The sequence below is a fragment of the Echinococcus granulosus genome, assembly GCF_000524195.1.
Source record: "Echinococcus granulosus chromosome Unknown EG_S00052, whole genome shotgun sequence".
Lineage (NCBI taxonomy): Eukaryota > Metazoa > Platyhelminthes > Cestoda > Cyclophyllidea > Taeniidae > Echinococcus > Echinococcus granulosus.
The window spans coordinates 357,853-375,972 of NW_020170432.1; the positions used below are offsets into that span (position 1 = coordinate 357,853).

At 43.3% G+C, this 18,120-nt stretch overlaps 2 protein-coding genes across 2 annotated transcripts; one reads left to right on the forward strand and one right to left on the reverse strand. All coding sequences in view use genetic code 11, as the record gives it.

Annotated features, from left to right (window-relative positions):
* Positions 1 to 1,272: 1,272 nt before the first annotated feature.
* EGR_06187 (hypothetical protein) lies at positions 1,273 to 3,909 on the reverse strand (the record flags this gene model as incomplete). The annotated part of the gene is made up of 10 exons (XM_024495436.1): positions 1,273 to 1,387; positions 1,701 to 1,972; positions 2,242 to 2,448; positions 2,520 to 2,786; positions 2,835 to 3,075; positions 3,110 to 3,403; positions 3,443 to 3,600; positions 3,635 to 3,784; positions 3,817 to 3,854; positions 3,891 to 3,909. 10 exons carry the CDS (start codon positions 3,907 to 3,909, stop codon positions 1,273 to 1,275), a joined length of 1,761 nt encoding a protein of 586 aa, XP_024350164.1.
* A 290-nt stretch (positions 3,910 to 4,199) lies between these two features.
* Positions 4,200 to 16,682, forward strand: EGR_06188 (Phosphoglucomutase; the record flags this gene model as incomplete). The annotated part of the gene is made up of 15 exons (XM_024495437.1): positions 4,200 to 4,213; positions 5,414 to 5,505; positions 5,540 to 5,631; positions 5,669 to 5,738; positions 5,847 to 6,010; positions 7,750 to 7,965; positions 9,276 to 9,413; positions 9,481 to 9,503; positions 9,672 to 9,936; positions 10,004 to 10,448; positions 11,105 to 11,453; positions 12,490 to 12,756; positions 13,523 to 13,709; positions 13,843 to 13,977; positions 16,593 to 16,682. The coding sequence occupies 15 exons, from the start codon at positions 4,200 to 4,202 to the stop codon at positions 16,680 to 16,682; spliced, it is 2,547 nt and encodes an 848-aa protein (XP_024350165.1).
* Between the last annotated feature and the right edge of the window lie 1,438 nt (positions 16,683 to 18,120).

Sequence of the window (18,120 nt, forward strand, 5' to 3'; positions counted from 1 at the left end):
CGTTTCGTTCTAAGCCGCCCTCTTCCAAGCAAAAAAAGTCCCAAAATACATACAAGATGTCAGCACAAATTTACACCTTATTTTAAATCGTGAAAACAAATTTGCGTACTAGGCGATTCGTTTACAGTAAACGACGGTACCATGTCAACCCTCATTGTGTCGCCTTCTACTCACTAAATATAAGTAGCGTGTTAGAGCTGCAAGTCAGTCAAACCTCCAATATGATTTGTCAAGAGATTTGGAGCGCTCAAGTAACCACAGCGAATAAAAACTGAGTTTGCACTTATACACGATCCAGTCTCACCTTTATACATTCATCACAATATCGAACTAGGCTCGCCAGAGTACTTCCCGCATCAAAGAATTTCCTGGGACGGCTAAACCGTCCTAGAAGTCTGCGAAAAGCCTTTTCGTTACCCAGTGCGGATCAAAATTGCAAAAGTTTATGAAAGAATGTGTTAGGCTGTTACGTGTTTACCGTTCCCCACAAATAAAGACGCCTAGTAGGCCATACGGCACAGACATCCAGCGTGAACCATTTGACGCGCTGATTGTTCACAGGAGCGGACTGGAGAACACCACAGACGAGACCGGCATCAGTGTGGATACGCACGCCTGGATGCGTTTAGAATGCTTACATCCAAACCACTTAATGAATCAACAAGGTGTCCTGATAGGGTGTATCTGAGGTTCTCATACTGGACATAAAACCTTCTGTAGATACAAGCAAATATTGCAGAGCTGGAGATGGGCACATCCCTCCTTCGTTGATAAGAAGGGTGATAGCCACACGCCGTCGGGTGAAAGCGGGAGACACTTGCAACTTACTGCTGTGGACAACGTCTCGCAATTGTATGCTTTACTACAGGCAAGAGGCCAAAAGCCCCAATCAAGAATTAGCCAAACCTTTACCCGCCGCAAAGCATCCCAGCCACCAATAGAAGAAGCCAATTAGAGCATTCCCGGTACTTTTTGATCATGATACTTATCCAAGACGATAGCCCTAGAGATCACAAATAAGGACTGGACGGTATCTAACATGTTTACATAAAAAGCTTCGACACCTAACGTCCCATATCCGTTATTATGGAACCTGTAGATGATTTCAGTTGCAGCGCAAACGCGGAGCATTCCCTGGGCCAAAAAAAACACCCCAATGGTCGAACTGAGCAATCGCAATTCGGCTTAACTTAGCAATAAACAGACCAATATAAAGACAGATGACAATCAGTCAAAGGATTTCCGCAATCATAACACTAAGACCTGGCCGCATCAAACATACTGCATGTGGTTGGGATGCATGTAGAGGAAGGCGTGCAAATTCCCTTGTGTGTTCAGTCCACTCATCACATGGTGAATCTTCACCTCCAGCATATCCTCGAAGGTGCTGAAAAGGGAAAAGGAGGAGGATAGCAATCAATTATCTTAAATGACTGTACATTCCTGTGACAATGCGACCATGCAATCATTGGATGGAAAAAATTTATGTGCTCGCGTCAACAGGATCTCAGAGGAAAGACGGCCATCACTGCCACTAAGATGCCATTTTGTTCTGGTAATGACATCAAAAATTTCGGTTTTTTCTTTGCAATTCGATCCAACTTATATTACACGTCGTCTGCAAGACAGTGTCACACATTTGTGACGTGGATACCAATGTGTTAAGACAGAAAATTGGAAAAAAAAAAACTGAAACTTACTGAATGTTGCTAGAGTGCAGAGTGGTTTTTAGATCCCGGAGAGAGTCAAGAACGCTGGAACAGTCGGGCGTGACACTGTCCTGCTCACTGAGGGAGCGAATTTGCACGAGAATGCCGGTTAGTCTGGTGATAAGGTCCATATTCTTCATGTTGCGCAATCGCTGCACCTGGATGCTTTTCACACGGTTTACAATGTCATAGGCGTCCTCGTCACAGCGTTGCTTGAAGTCGGCCGGTTGTTCCAGGGGTGGTACGCCGTGCTCTTGTGCAATCTATGTGGTGCAAGAAGTACGAAACAAGACTCTGCCAACGAAAGACTTGGTAAAGAATTTATTGATAGATCGGGATAGTCACAGAGTTGAAGTCGTAAAAATGCGAGCTTTGCATTTGAATGTACTCGATGATAGAATTGTAGTAGCTGGGAGATGCAAAACGATATCTGCATGGGGCGCTCAGGAATGGATATGACATTTGTAACTATTCACCAATAGACTTGTTCATTGCAGAATGGCAAGCGTAATAAATGGTACCAATAACTCACTTCGTTAGCATACTGCAAAACGTGGATAAGATACTGATTGAGTTCCCTGTTCAGACGCTCCAAGTGAACGATAAGCGTGAGATACTTGTGCTGAAACTCGACAGATATTTCCGACTGATTGGAGATTTTTCGTTCTGCCTCGGTATTCAAGTCCTGCAACTCATCCACGCACATCTTTTTCACCTCCAGAATCTTTGACAGCTTTGTCTACAGAGCGATGAGAAATGATCGGACTGAGAGGCCAAATGGTAGGGGTCCGGACAAATGAAAATACATACCACCATGACGAGGAACTTCATCGGATAGCCTCCGTAAATGTCAGATTCATTGAGCAACAATCGCCCACCGCTGCTCGAAGGATCATTGAGTGAAAGAGCCGCTCCTCCAATACCAGAAGTCATCTCGCCCATAGAGGGCGCTTTAATTGAAGTGGAGGGAGATGTACCGTCACCAGCTTGACACAGAGGACAATCGTTAATGCCGAAATCGCTAGTGGTGCTGCCTACGGCGTGGGCAATTTTGTGGTGATGCATGTGTCTCTTGCCCTAGTGACAAAAACCAATGAACAACCACGGAAATGGCAAATGACCTACCTGTAGAGCAGACTGAGCCAACAGTCTGGCAGGACTCATAAACAAGTTACGACTAGCTTTGTGTTGCGTCTTGTACGCCGAGAGAGGGATGGTCTCCTGAGGGTCAATGCTAATCACCTCATAATCGGGAATAGACCGAGTGCCCAAATTAGGTCTGTCGAAAGTGACGCGATAACAATGACGCAAAGAATCGATAGCATCAACTTTGCCAGGATAGAGACCATCTGTCGGAAAACGTACACTGGAAAGGGTTATAAAGTAAGCAAAATTCCTACCGAGCATTAATTCTTGTTCCAATGATAAGGGGCATAGGAACATGCATATCGTCGGGCAGATCACGAAGAAACTCCAGCTGTACTGAGCGAGTTGCCTGCAATGTGCGAATCTTTTCACGCTTTTCGTTTAACGAACGCCGCTCCTCTTCAAAGAAGGACGTTGAGCAGCGTCGAGGTTTCCCCATCAATCGACGTAATAGAGACCAATGCGCCCGTGTTAAGCGACGGGTTTTAACATTTGGAAAGTTCTCGCGAAGACAAATGCGAAAATCATTTTCGCTTAGTAGCAGTGGTCTGAAATTGAATGGGTAGTTAATATTAACGAAAGACTACCTATCCAAATTGGAGTAAAGCCATTCATAAAAAACCCATTTATGGGCTTTTGGGAGCTTCAAAACATTTCGAAGTCGGACTGCATTGCCCTGAGCGGTGCGTCGTTCAGGATTAGCGTAAGTATTCCGCCAGCCGACGGAGCTGGGCATTCCCTTATGCTGATTAAAAGCTAAACAAAGAATAAAAACGAACCTGCTTAGGATTTCGCCTCACTCTGTGCGCATCGTCTGGTTGAATTGGTCGAATCGGAGAATAGATGCGCGGAGAATCCCTTGACTTGTATTGCGGAGTTGCCTCATAGTATTCTTCGTAGTATCTACTTTTCTTGCGAGTTCGCGGGGGCTATAAAAATTATAAGCAATAAAACAGCCCACATTTTTCCTGTATGACATCCCATAATCGTCCACGTCGTCTACAAAACACAAATAAGACTAGAGAAAAGGCATACAATTTCGATCATCCGCCATTCTCTGGGCCCCTCCTAAAACGACCACTGAGACTGACCGATTCAAACTAATTTAAATTTTAAAAATCAGCCATTTCAAAACACCAAAGTTAAAAAGGTATTAGCAAACCCACTTTTATCGATAAGTTAGTGGACAGCTTCATAAAGTAGTGGTAGGGTGCATGCAATTTTTGCTAATTTATTAAGTACTATTAATAATAGCAAAAAGCCACCAATGCTTTTATCGCAAAAGAGGTTATTTATTACTGAGTGAAAAAATGGCTGAGCACAATGACGAAATCATCTCGCTAAATGCACCGAGAGAGGTATAACAATTTGAAATGTGTGTGCTGTCTAGGTTTCTCCTCACCTTCAACCTCTGTCATTGATATCAACCAATTTCTGAACACAAATTGGGCTTCTTCCTAAGGATTCGTTGGCGGTCAATAAGGCAATATTTATTTGCCGAAATGTCCCAACGTTGCCTGAAATTAATTTAATGAGGCATATTTTCTGAATTATTTGTGGAAAATTTTGGTATGGCTACTATTTTTTAATTTACCGGGCGCTTTCAACAGAATACCAGCAAACATTTAGGAGTCAGTTTTTTGTTTGACTTGATCTCAATCCCAAGGATCTAAGCTCACCGGAATAATTTTTCGGCAAAAACAGATTTGATGTTTGATCCTCTTTACTGGTTATAATTACACCTCTTTTTTAAATATTCTAGGAGTCTTGATTACTCAGCGTAGCCAAACGAAAACATGGCAATCCACTAGTCGAGCCAATAGGAACATTGGTGTGTTCTCTGCGCTCTTGCTGAAGCCTCAAATGCCCTTTTACGCGGTCAAAGTTGGGAGGGTGCCAGGGGTATTTAAAACTTGGTGATTTTTTCTTCCAGAACCATGTTTGTTCTTTGGCTATTGTAGTTTCGGATTTGGAGGTATTTGAGTTAATTGTCACTACACCAACAGTAGGTAAATGACTAATTATTTTAAAATATAGCACCGTTTTAGAGTGCTTCGGTTAATGAAACCATTTGCCCAGAAAATTCCTAACAATATTTGAGGTTTTAGGGTAATTAGATCCCCACACTTAGTGCGGCATGTGGTTATTGCTGCGATGCAATGGTGTGGTCCCTCACTTACGCGCATGGTAGACTTTTTCGTTTAGCTTTTTATTGCACTTTATTGTTCGGATTTGGTGTTTATGCCAGAATGAAGGAACTGCCAGTTAATAGTCGATGTTTTTCTAACTTATTATTCGATTGCATTGGAGCAAATCACCTGGTATAAAAATCGGGTGGAATTGGTTGATTGTCCAGCTACCATGCGTCCTGGTAATTTATTGGCACATGCTAATAAGGTGTTTGGTGCGGTAGCTTAGAATCTGCTGCTTCCTGCGCCTCCGGCCCACTTTTTTATTTTCCACTTTTTCTAGAACTTGTTCATGTCGTTTATGGGAATAACTTGACTCTGTCCTACTCTTTTTAATTCAGTAGCTGATTCATTAACTCAAAAATTTAGGGCTGAATGTAACTGTCAAGTCCATGGTTTTGCGGGGGCTATTTTCAAAAAGTTTGCAACGCTGTGTGAAGCTGAAGAGTTTCTCAAGAATGGTTTGTATTCAGTCTTGTGTATTTTTGACTCTAGCCTCAGGAGGTGCCGGAAATTCATCCCAAAAGCGCCTGCTCTCGAGCAATAGCTTTCAAGAAAATTGCGAACACTCTGATTTGCCACTGAAAGTTTGTTTGCGACTATTTTAACTTAATTTATTTGTAGAAGAGTAAGAGTGCTAGGCTCGTGGCTTCATCTGCGGTTGATAGTTTGGTCCCAGTCGCATTCATGCATGGTATGTTCTCATGCCACTATTTTTCTTTTGGTTCTAGACGTGCGGCTGATCATTAGCTAGCATTGGCTTCTTAACTGTTCCTTTGACGCTTTTCCCTTTTGTTTTTAGACCTTCACGAAGCCGACAAGGTGCTTGTATATACCGATGGTTCTTGCAAGGGCCCACCCGATGACCGTAGAGCGGGTATTGGCGTATTCTGGGGCACCGATCATCCCTGGAATGTCTCGGAACGATTAAAAGGACGCCAGACCAACAACCGAGCCGAAATTGAGGTATTTTCTTACCTTATTTGAACCACGATGCACTTTTTCGCCTGGATTCTGGCATTCATACCTGTGCAATTCTCAACCAATTGGGTGGTTGCTGAGGTGTGGTTGGTCGGCCGTAGGTCACGTAGCCGTATGGTCTGGCGGCACCAGGTGCCGCAGATACTGATTGCATGCATTTAATCTACTTTGAATTTGTCACTATAGTACTTCATAAGAGCTAGAAACCACAGCAAACCCCTTCTTATTGACTGGAAACAGATTCAAATTCCTCTAGGTAAGGTCAAGCTGCTTGTATCCATAATATTTGTGAATTGTTAATAATATTTCATATTTGTCTTGAATTAACTTGTTACTATCCCTGGCCATTCTCTTTCGCGCGTACTCGAAGTACACTGAACTTAGAGTAACAATTTGTATCAGAGTCCATTAAACTCCCGCAATTGGATTGGGGTTTTAACTTTTTCCTTTCTCATCGGAAGGCGGCTGCGGAATTTTTTTACCTTATATGAAATTCTTCCCTAGAACTGCCTAAAAATGTGGGTACTAGGGTACTAGGGTTGATTTTTCTCACCTTTGAAGATTTCAGATTCAAGTGCGATTTGTGAATGTGGCAACAAAATATCGCAAGATACGTACCTTAGAGCATGTGCGGCGTGGATATTCATGATATGTATCACTTATTGGTTTGCTTTCCTCCTTGCCGTTTTTAAGTTTTCGTGAAAAAGACGCTTAACCTGATGGATCATCTCCCTCTTGGGACTGGTCTCGAGTTAATCAAATGGCGTCATTGGTTTTGCTTGGGCAGCAGTTTTTTGCTTTGCATGTATAATCCTGATTGAAGCAAGCATTTTGTGAAAACGTGATGTTTGAACGCAAAAGCGATGCACTAAGGTTGTTGTCCTTTGGTTTTGAGGCAGAGAGTGATTTGGATTCAGAGCTTCGAAACATAATCCTGACCGGTGTGTCAACGAAATACTACGTGGCTTTGAATAAGTTGGCAAAGAAAGTGCCTGTGTCATTTCCCTGACTTTCTACCAGAAATTCATTAAATTTAGAGTCGTTAATTGTTACAGAGCTCGGTAATATCTGATTTTTTCTAGCTGACCTTGTCACGTACTCAAGCACGTCGCTAATGACCACTTTTGTCCATCTGTATTGTTTGTGGTGCTTGCAACTTCAGAAATCATCCTCTTTCGCCTTTCTAGAGGTTCCCGTTTTCATGGCTAGTTCACAAGCATTCCAGAATGTCGTGCTCTCGCCCACTTTCCCCTGATTTTATGCTATCAAACACTAAATGCACAATACTGACACTGTCTTCTTCGGCAGCCGCCACCATCCAGTTATCTGCCAGGTTCGCGTTCCTTTCGCACTCGCGCATGTCGGCAAGCAAGGAAACCTGTATCGAAGTCTCGTCTATTGCATATTTCGATTGACAGATTGACAGGATTAAGGCCCACGCACATGATACCAGTTTATGACACCTTAATTTGGCTGAGCAGTCTTGAAGAATCCATTATTTTTTCTCCCTACTAAGAAATAGACTAGCTCATTTCCAGTTTCGAATTGAGTTTGCTTCTGTTAAATGCTTGAGAAATGTTATCTGTTGGCGTCCCACTACAGTGAATAATTCTGATTACAGCGCAAAGTATAAGATGTTCACGTTTTTGGGCATTCCCTGAATCGATGTGTCGTCCCACTCTAAATCGTGTTTCGCCTAGTAGTGCATCTTTGTTCCCTCCTAGGCATGTGTCAGAGCTCTTCAGCAAGTAAATTCAGCTGGAATCCAAGGTGTGAAGATAGTTACCGATAGCATGTTCACACTTAACTGCGCCACTGTGTGGTACTTGAAGTGGCAAAAGAACGGCTGGAAGCTAGCCAATGGGAAACCGGTGCTTCTGAAGAAGGACATTCAGCGGCTGGTTGAACAACTCGATACTCCTGATCTCCACGTTTCCTGGGTGAGTTGTCTATTCCAAATGGGCAATTTCCTCTAGAAACAACCAATAAATTTCCCTCTTTCACATCTCTTACTTGTAAACCCGTTGACTTATGTTAATTAGGGATGGGTATTTGTAATTTTGTGCCTGAAGCCCCTTGTATCGTGAAGGACATGACCTCACTTCGCTAGTCATATATACTGGAAATTTTTATTCCTCTGTATTATTTGCTTTCTTTTGTCCGTAACGGAAGTATGAATGGGAGCTTTGGACAAAATAAGCTTTAAGATTATATTCAAATCGAACCGGGACTTGGGGAGTTAGAATTTGAGAATAAGAAAATACAAACAAATTTCAAGAAGCGGTAAGTGCAATGATTTCTCGACAGGATTTCTTGCTATACTTATACATTTGCCTCAGCTTTTGCTAACAGCTTGGAAGCATCTGTATAGAATCCGTTAATGCAGCTTAATCATCTTTGGAGAGCCGGCGGAAGTCTGGCTTGCTACCCAGCGTGCTTCAGCCTTTCAAATTTGCAGGTGTTCGTCTTTGTAGGCGATTGTGTTGTGTTGCGTTGCATTGTTTTGCGCTGTGTTTATCATTCCTCACAGGTTCGTCTCCTGTGCATTTTCACAATTGTTTGGGCGCCTATCATGCGCCCAGGATGATACTTTGACGCCTTAATTGAACCTTAACAGAAATGAGGAGTTGCTGTGGTGGTGAGATGAAAACTACCACAGTGGTTATTGTTACCTCATCCGTTTGAAGAGTTACCGTTTAAACTGTTCAGTGAATCACTAAACTGTCCTACCGTAGTAGACTGCAGGAAGACACTTTTGGGTTGGACTCGGCCATTAGGGTGTTGCCTGCTGTCACATTAATTGGTGGCGTCTGGGCGGGACTAGAAGAGGGTGGTCTTTGGCATAATTTAGTGGCTGGTGTGTGTGGGTTGTTGACATTTATAGGTCCAGTAGCATGCCTTTTGGGAGGCGGGGCATATGAAATTGTAAGTCCTCGTTTGACTTGAACTTCACTAGTAATAGCCCCTTGACCCCTAATAAGTCATTTTTACACCTCCAAAAGGCATACGCTACCTTTGTTGAAATACGGTAAATCAATGAGGATACATTTCCCCGAAAGTATTGCCAACTTACATGAAGTTTAAATGGCTTTCTCTAACTTCAAGCATTCTTTACATGGCTTGTAAATGCGCCCTTTCTATTTTCCCAAACGGGAGCCTTTAAGTGACTTTCCATTGGTCTATAATAAAACCTAGGTCGATTTTTACACTACTATCGATTGGCTAAAATGACAATTTCCTGTTCTTTTAGTGTCACTCACCCGGACACCAAGGCAAATGGGGCAATGAACAAGCCGATCGGCTAGCTGATGAGGGTGCCGACCTACCTTACACTTACAAAGAAAACGACGATCCCGATGCTACTGATGTGGATTTTACCGAGGCAGATGTCTAAATCCTACCTTGTTTTGTTTCCATATCAACACTACTTGTGTTAATACATTACCTTTGTGTAGATCACCTCACTTCTCATTGGCTTGTTCGGTGCCTTGAAACTATGGTTAACATTGGCTTTTCCATTTCTTTGTATTACAAAAGGCCAAGCTACTCCTTACCTTTCTCCGTTTTTTGTGCCATTTGATTGCTCCCTTTCAAGAGTAATATTATTAGCATGCAGCTGAATTAGTCCCACCTTTGCTGTCTTCAGCGGAATGGCGGAAACGTACGCAGTGCTGAAGCGTAACACGAAGCCCTACGAGGGTCAAAAGCCTGGTACCTCTGGACTACGCAAGCCCACCAAGACCTTCATGCAGCCGAACTATGTGGAAAACTTCGTACAGGCCTGTCTCATCGTGGCAAAGAAGTACCAGAAGCCTAACACTCATTTTCGTCTTGTGCTTGGTGGTGATGGACGTTATTTTCTCAAGGAAGCCCTCCTAAGAGCCATAGTTCCTGTCTGTGCTGCTAATGGGGTAAGTTCTCTCTCCTCCTTTCTATTGATCCCTTGTGCACAATACGTGTGATACATCATTCCACTAGGTGGAGGAGGTGATGATTGGAGAGAACGGCATTCTCTCCACACCCGCTGTCTCCACTATCATTCGACGATACGGCACAACTGGAGCCTTTATCCTGACCGCTAGTCATAATCCAGGTGGTCCAGATGGCGATTTCGGTTTTAAGTACAACATTGAGAATGGCGGACCGGCCACAGAGACAATCACCAATGAGGTTTACCAAATCACGACCACAATTAGTGAGTACAACACCCTAGAACATCCACTGCCCGTGGATTTGAGCAAGCTGGGGTCAACAGATTATTGCCTGAATAATGGGAAGACTTTCAAGGTGACTGTCATATCGAGTACGAAGGACTACATCACATACATGAAGGAGATTTTCGATTTCGATCTCATCAAGAACTTCCTCAATGGAGCCAATGGCGAACCGCCCTTTAAGGTCCTTGTTGATGGTCTCAGTGGAGGTAATGCCTCCTTTTATCTGTTGCTTATAAGTGCATGCAAATGAGTTTGAGTCAATAGGCGTAAAATTCATTCCGCACTCCAATTTGTAAGACTTCCAATCCTGTCTTTGATAACATCGGTCAGAGGAGCTAGTCTTTGTGATTCCGTAGATCAGTACCAGGTCCGGGCGTAGGAACGCCATGTTTATTGCTATCCTATGTGCCCGTACGTGCGGATTTTTTTAATGTGGGTTTGTGGCATTTAAGCCCTTAGTCGTATGTGGCTGCATTCATAAACTTGCTCACTACACTCAAGCGATTATTTGTCAAAAGTCTCTCCTGAATAATTAGGGGATATCATAGGTTACCTACAGTTAAAATTAATTCATTTAGTTTTGACTCCTAAGTCCTCAACCTGTGGGGTGACTTTCTCATAAAGCCATCAGTGGACCGGTATAGTAATGGGGCAGACACACAAGACATTCGGGGCTTAAATTAAACCTTACCTAGGGGTTTTCATGTTATAAACGTTTAATAGTCATATGAGACCACTAGTATGGCCCTTTTCTTGAATTTGAAAAGATTTACTATTGGAGCTAAATTGAGTCCTCATTGTTGAGCATTGTCTACTGAAAAGTGTGTTCAGTAGGCCATAAAACGTTTCTCTTCACTGTCAGTTACTGGACCGTATATCAGGGCGTTGCTGATGGACAACTTCGGTTTGCCTGAGTCGTCCACGCTGGACTGCACACCACTGCCTGACTTCGGAGGTCATCACCCAGACCCCAACTTGACCTACGCTGCAAAGTTGGTGGACGCGGTGCGTGCGGACAAGACGATCAGTTTGGCGGCTGCCTTTGACGGTGACGGTGATCGCAACATGATCATTGGTCAGGCTGGATTCTTTGTCTGTCCCTGCGACTCCCTTGCGGTGATTGCAGACAATGCGAAGGCAATCAAGTATTTCGCTAAAAACGGGACCAAGGGCTTTGCGCGTAGTATGCCCACCTCGCCTGCTGTGGATAGGTTAGTTATCTCTTTTCCTCTTATGATGATACTCACACTCGTGCAGGGTGAGATTCCGATTTTCAGACCAATAACCAAGATGATTTACTTTCTCGTATTTTGCAATTTAAATTCTGACTGTAGGTTATACGACAACGTAATACTGGTTTCGTAACTTGTTTTGGATGTTTAGACACTTGGAATTAAACCAACTGGAAGGACTGTTCCCCTCGGCAATTTGTGCTAAAATTTGGTTAAGCTTTAGTCCAGTAGCGGCGTTTATTAACAGAATAAACAACCTTAATTGTTTTTAACCTTATTGACTAAGATACTCGTAGATCTCGGTGGTGAGAAGACATCAGGTTAAAAATAACCAGAATGGTGTCGTGTAGTCCGCACTATTAACTGGGCAGTTTCTGCGTTTAGATAGGGTAAATGGTATTACTTTCAGCGTTTTGAGCCTTTTTGTTTAAGAAATCCATCTCCTATTTCAGATCTTATTACCCCTAGTAAGTGTCCAGAATTTGACCAACTAGAACCGCTTGAATTGGACCTCACCATCGCCAGAATTAAGCTCCCCATATCCGCATAACCGCACTCTGCTTAGTGGTTAAAATTTGTTGCCCTAAACGCCTCTTAACAACAGTAGTGACATGTAATTGATACCCTCTTGTTGGGTGGATATTTTTTTGCCTCTACTAACACTTGTTGTCATAATTAGTCGTAGGACTTATATCTTAAGGCAGACGCTTCTAATGTTATTGTAAATTTACTTTCTAGTCACCTACTTTATTTCATAATCAACTTCGGGGGTAATTTATCATGTCTTCGAAAGTGGTTTCAGATTGTCTACTTCCCAATGTACAAAAGTTAGGAGTATGCCACTTGTTAAGTATCGGAAGCATACTAAGCCATTTCACGTTGCTACGACTGTTTGTATGTCTCTTAACGACAGTAGTTTTCAATTGTTAATCACCTCTAATCACACCAATATCATTAAAAGAGCCTCAGAGAGCCTTTTCTATGCATCTACTTATGGGTTGTTTTCCGCGTGCAGAGTGTGTAAGGTGAAGAACATGCCTGTTTTTGAGACACCAACTGGCTGGAAGTTCTTTGGCAACCTCCTAGACGCCGATATGGCCTCGGTGTGCGGGGAGGAGAGCTTCGGTACGGGCTCGAACCACATTCGTGAGAAGGATGGTATCTGGGCCTTCCTCTGCTGGCTCTCCATCCTCGCCTCTCGTCAGGCTGAGGGCAAGTCGCCCAACGTTCGTGATGCTATGCGCGAGCACTGGAGCAAATATGGACGGGATTTTTTCACTCGGTCAGTTATTCAAGCCTCCCTTTCTTTCATTACTTTTAATCATCACTTATTTGCTGAGTAGCTCTAGCGCTGCAGTTATGCGTAAAGGCGCTTTAAGTCAGGGTAATTGGGCATTAGCTTTGCTATCAACAAACAGGACAATAGCGTCCAGGTCGAATCCCGAGAGACAAAAACAGTCAGCTTATTGTAGTATCGCTTTGCTGTTTAGCTTCCTATTTCTTGTCAGCGTTGCATTTGACATTCTCTATGGCCCCTCCTCCACTTTGATCACCAATGCTGTTAGGCGAATTCACCGTGTCGCGTTGGGCCTATTTTTTGTGGATGCCAAGTGCGTATCTCCAGTAATCCTTGAAAATGCACTCCCTTTATGGGACGATTTTAACTCTCTCAACTATGGTATCACTTGCCATGAAGTGCTTGCTTTTTACTGCCTTTCTTCTCTGGATCTCCACAGATCCAGTCACTTCTAACAGGGGTCTTCTAACTTTCCTTTTTTAACCCGTAAATTTGTTTGGGGACAATTATTTTTGGAAGCATCGGCTAAAAATTGTTTATTCTTTACAAGAATTATGCTCTGCTCTGCACTTGATGTATCCTTGACGATATTCTGAGGCCTGCAAACATGGAAATAGCTTTGTTGTAATCCAGCAGACTAACATGGAGTCAAACGTGAACAGAACTGAATCGTTGAGGATTGATTACACCCACACAAGCCCTAATGAAGTTTGGAACTGAGTTCATAAGGCAATATTTGTGATATTTTTAGTTATGACTACGAGAACTGCACAGAAGAGCAGGGTAAGCAGGTAATGGAACGTGTGAAGTCCTTGCTAGCCGATCCTGAATTCGTGGGTCGCACGTACACTACCAACTCGGGGGCCTGCTTCAAGGTGCTCAGTATTGACGATTTCTCCTACACCGATCCAGTTGATCATTCCGTCTCCAAAAATCAGGTCTGCATTTTGTCTTGCAGAGAGGTTTTTGTAGAAGGCGGTAGTTGTCTGAGTTGGTGTTTTGCGGTGAATGGAGCTGAGATACCGCTAAACCGGCTCTATTCCCTTGAAATTGGCATTTCCGCCTTTGTAGGGCATTCGCATAATGCTGAGTAACGAGACGAGAATTGTCTTCCGTATGAGTGGAACCGGCAGCTCTGGGGCGACAATTCGTATCTACGTGAACACCTTCTCTGCCGATCCGAAAGCCCATGACCTTCCGGCTACAGTAAGTTTTCAGTACAGCTTGAAGTTTTATCTGTCTCCTTTCAAAAAGCGACTTCGTAATCCACCGAGTTGAGCCTGTATCCTACTCAGAGGAGATCGGTTATAAAAGAAGAGTATAGCCTAGGTTCTGTCGAATCTCCCTCACTCACCTGCCAAGTAACTAATCGGTTCTAGCAATAAAGTGGCCTGTCTCAGTGTAATTTGTGACTTAAACAACATTTAGAGTGTAACTTAAAAAACTACTGAAAAGTGACTCAATTTTTGTGGGTTGTTCCAGTGGTTGAATGATCTCTAAACACAACCAAAATTACTTGCTTTGTAACGGATCGTTGTTTACTCTGCTTGCACTTTTTCTAAGGTCTTTTTATCTGTCCAATCACCTTCAAGCTATATCGTTAACTTGGAATATTTTTCCATTTACCGGAAAACAGAAACAGTAGCAAAGGCTGCAGTAACTATGCCAAATGTTTAACTGTGAAACCATTACCTATCGAGGTCGTGGGGATGCACAAAAGTTCCTGGTTTAATGGGAGCGCTCTAAACATGTACTTTCGTCATCACCGTAATTACCCATTTAGTTAGGCGATCAGATTCTCGGTGTTTGGGGTGTTCCAAAACGCTTTTTAGCATTGTTTTAAAATGTATCCTTTATCCAAGCGGAGGCTAGTTTACCTACTTTCACTGGCCCCGCGCTTATGCACTCCAGTGGTAGTAATGATGAATATGCGGTTTACGTGGACATGAACGGCTAAATTTTTCGTTCAGTAACTTGCAAGCAACGCCCTCAACTTGCTTGTCTTCGGCCTGTGCGAGTTTTTTTCTGTTTTCCATCGCATGGATGCGCCTTGAAAGGCTGAGCTCATTTGGCACGTCTATTGTTAATACACTCTTCGACTTTTGTTCTTAATGGTCGCTAAATCATATCACCCAATCTTACCTTTCTTATAGCATTTATTGCTGTACATATGCATTCGTTTGCTCCAAAAATTGGCTAAGCCAACGAGAGTCATTAATGCATCTAGTCAGAATTCTCAAGTTTTAGGGATGGAAATCGTATTGGTTTCTCCTAGATACTCTGTCGTCCTATTTATATGCTCATGCCAGAGTTTAGCTAATCTTTGAAGAATTTTTTCATCAGAAAATTTTCCAGTTTAGTATTCTTTGCTTTTTAATGGATGGCGGATCCTCATGCTATCTTAGTATCCATCGAGAACAGCTTTCGAAATCACAAATTTTCTTGTTTGTGGGTGATTTTGTTGTGTCCATTGCTTCTTTCACAGAAGAATTCGCCAACTGCGCACTTCGCAGTTGTCTGTGCTTCGATCAGGCATCTGGGATGCAACATCAAACACGCTATTTGAATGTTCGCCTGATTGCTGTCATCAGTGGGTTCATCACTGACGTAGAGACGTATTGGGGTAGCGTAGCTGAGACGCTTACATTCAAAACATTCAATCAGGGTGTGTAAGTGATGAGTAACTGAAAGTTTCATCGCCTTGTGGCTGTTGGGTAAGTGCAGTCTAGGGGGTTGTTGCCTGTTGAACATTGTCTGAATTGGATTGTATTGAGATGGTGTGGAGTAGGCTGATGCGCGTCGCTGATGGGAGTATCGAAATAACAGCTTCGGATGAATGTCATTTTGGAGACGGCCTTGCTTAACTTGGCCCCAATCCCAACATAAATGCGGGGCCACAGAGGCAGTTGGTGGTCGTGACTTTCTCAGGCCAACGGTCTAGCTTATTCATGCCTTCAAAGTGTCAGGTACTCTGAGGGTTATCTGTCAGTTCTAGGTCGAATAATTCAAATGTCGGATTACACCTTTGTCCTTTGCTTGTAGCTGAAAGTTTGGATAGTTTAGTTTATGTAAACAGCGCAATAATGAATTGTAAACTGAGCTAAAATGTGTCTGCACTTTTGCGTTTGCACGATGACATGACATGCTTGCCAGTTTAAAGGTGTACGAACTGTCAAAGTCATCAGTGAAGAAGCAGTAAGATGTACAAGCACAGAAGGAGTTTTATCATCGATGTAGCCTAGGTAAAGTGATCTAGACGATAGCGTGGTGACTGAATCATAACCACAATAAAAATATGCCTCATAATGCCTCCCCCTTTGGGCGTTTTCTTCGGTGCCCTCGGCAGTCACACTTCCGGCTTCGTCCTCACGCTTTAGTCGGGTGTTTTAAGATCACACAGGAATGATGGTCGTACTACTTGCGCACTTTCTTGAGGCTCTTTGCCTCTGCTGCCATTTCAACAACGACTGGCCATCTAAAGATTGCAAGCAGCCGTTTAGCAGATATTTGTAAGTCACTCAAATCTATTCCTTCATGACGGATGTCTCCCCTCTATGTCGTTTAGGCAGAGTATTCAGTAAGTGAAATGGGTTTTTTGCCTCTGAATTGGGTTTGCATGTAATGCCCGAGTGGTCCTCTGAAGATCCCGTGGCTCTGTCGTCAGCTTACGGCAGCTCTTGAGCACCGTGCCATGTATAAATGACATACGTAGAAAAACCGTGTCCTTAAAAAATAATGAAATAAAATTTATTTCTGTGCTCACCTAACGTAGCTGATTCAAGTCATTGTGGTATCTAACGCTGGCTTTTGTCTCTTTTTAGACTTACATGGCACCGCATATCGAGTTGGCTCTGGGGTTGTGCGGCATCCAATACTTCACAGGACGCACCCAGCCCACAGTTATTACCTAGGTTTCCATTCTTTCCGCGCTTTCTCGTGATCTTTTCCTCACCCCTCTGCTTTGCGTAGTGGGCATCATCTTGCCTTTCTAGTTGACAATCTACAAACACACACACACGCCCCATCCCTGCCCTTGTCCTTTCTCTCTTTTGGTTTCGAATTCTCACCTCCGTTACGAAGGACCAACACTTGCAATGGAATGATATTTTATGATTTTTAATTTGCAACTAAAAAATACATGCCTATTTGGGTGCCAGTCTCCCTACGTGGTGTTGATTTCTCTGTTCTGTTTGATGCCTTGTAGTAGATGTGCCCACACACCCTATTCGCCCGTCCATCCCACGCTGTTGATATTGGCAGCCTTTGTCAGAGCGTAGCTTGGGTGGCTGCACTTAGCTTCTTTGATTTTGCACCTGATTCAACATCTATTTTGATTTGACAATGATTATTTCATCGCCGTTTAGTGTTTTAGTTCTGTCTGGAAAAACCATTGACATGACAGAGTTAAGAAGTTTTGTATGTGTACACAACCAGTTGGGCGTGTTCTTTGGTAGCGCAGCCTAGTGTGCGACGCGGCAATCGTCTTGTCACCTTCAGACGTCACGAAAGGTATGACACGTGCTCTCCCTTTATCAGTTTGCCAAATCGAGATTGGTTGTTACGTGGAGAATTTTCTGCACCTGACGGAAATGCGAGAATTCCATCTTTTTCCTCCTAGTTTTTGTGTTGCATAAATTCCAATCGGGTCTGTGGTAGTCGACTTTCTTCCCAAGGTCCCGGTAGTGAGTGTGTTAAGACTAAGTCCTCTTAAGTATCGTTTTATTGCATTCCCACGACCACCAGGATAGTCAAAAGTGCCCTCCATTCCTCTTGATCTTTTCCGGTAGCGCAGCTACAGGATGTTCTTTTTTGAGGCTACACTCTGCTTAGTTCGAAGTTTCTTCTGCTTTCAACACCATCTGAGGTTGCAAGGCTAGGGTGTAGGCGGTTATGCTAACTCTGGTTTCTTGAGGAGTTTGACACAAAGAAACAAACCATTCAAAACTTATCCACTTCTCTTTTTGACTAAAAGTTGGTTTGGTTGCTGCTTCTAATTTTTCAGACGAGGGAGAAGATTTCGCGGCGCTGAAGCGCTTTGTGATCGCTTTTAGCCATTTCCTCATCTGCGGGCAGACTCATGGGGGCTTTTTAACTGCAGGGAGATTTTTCGCTGCAGTAAGCATAGTTTTAGTCCTTCTTCCTCTCCCACCGGGACAAATGGTGACCACGATTCCCCCTTTTGACAAAATTTTTTGCCGCCTCTTCACGCCCTTCTTCCCTTTGCTTCTCAGCTGTCCTTTTTTTGCTCATGATCATGTGATTGTCGAAAAATACTCCCAGTTGGAGTTCAGATAAATATTCACCGGGACAATACGAAGGATGAGGTAGTGCCTTCCTCCCTCCCATTCC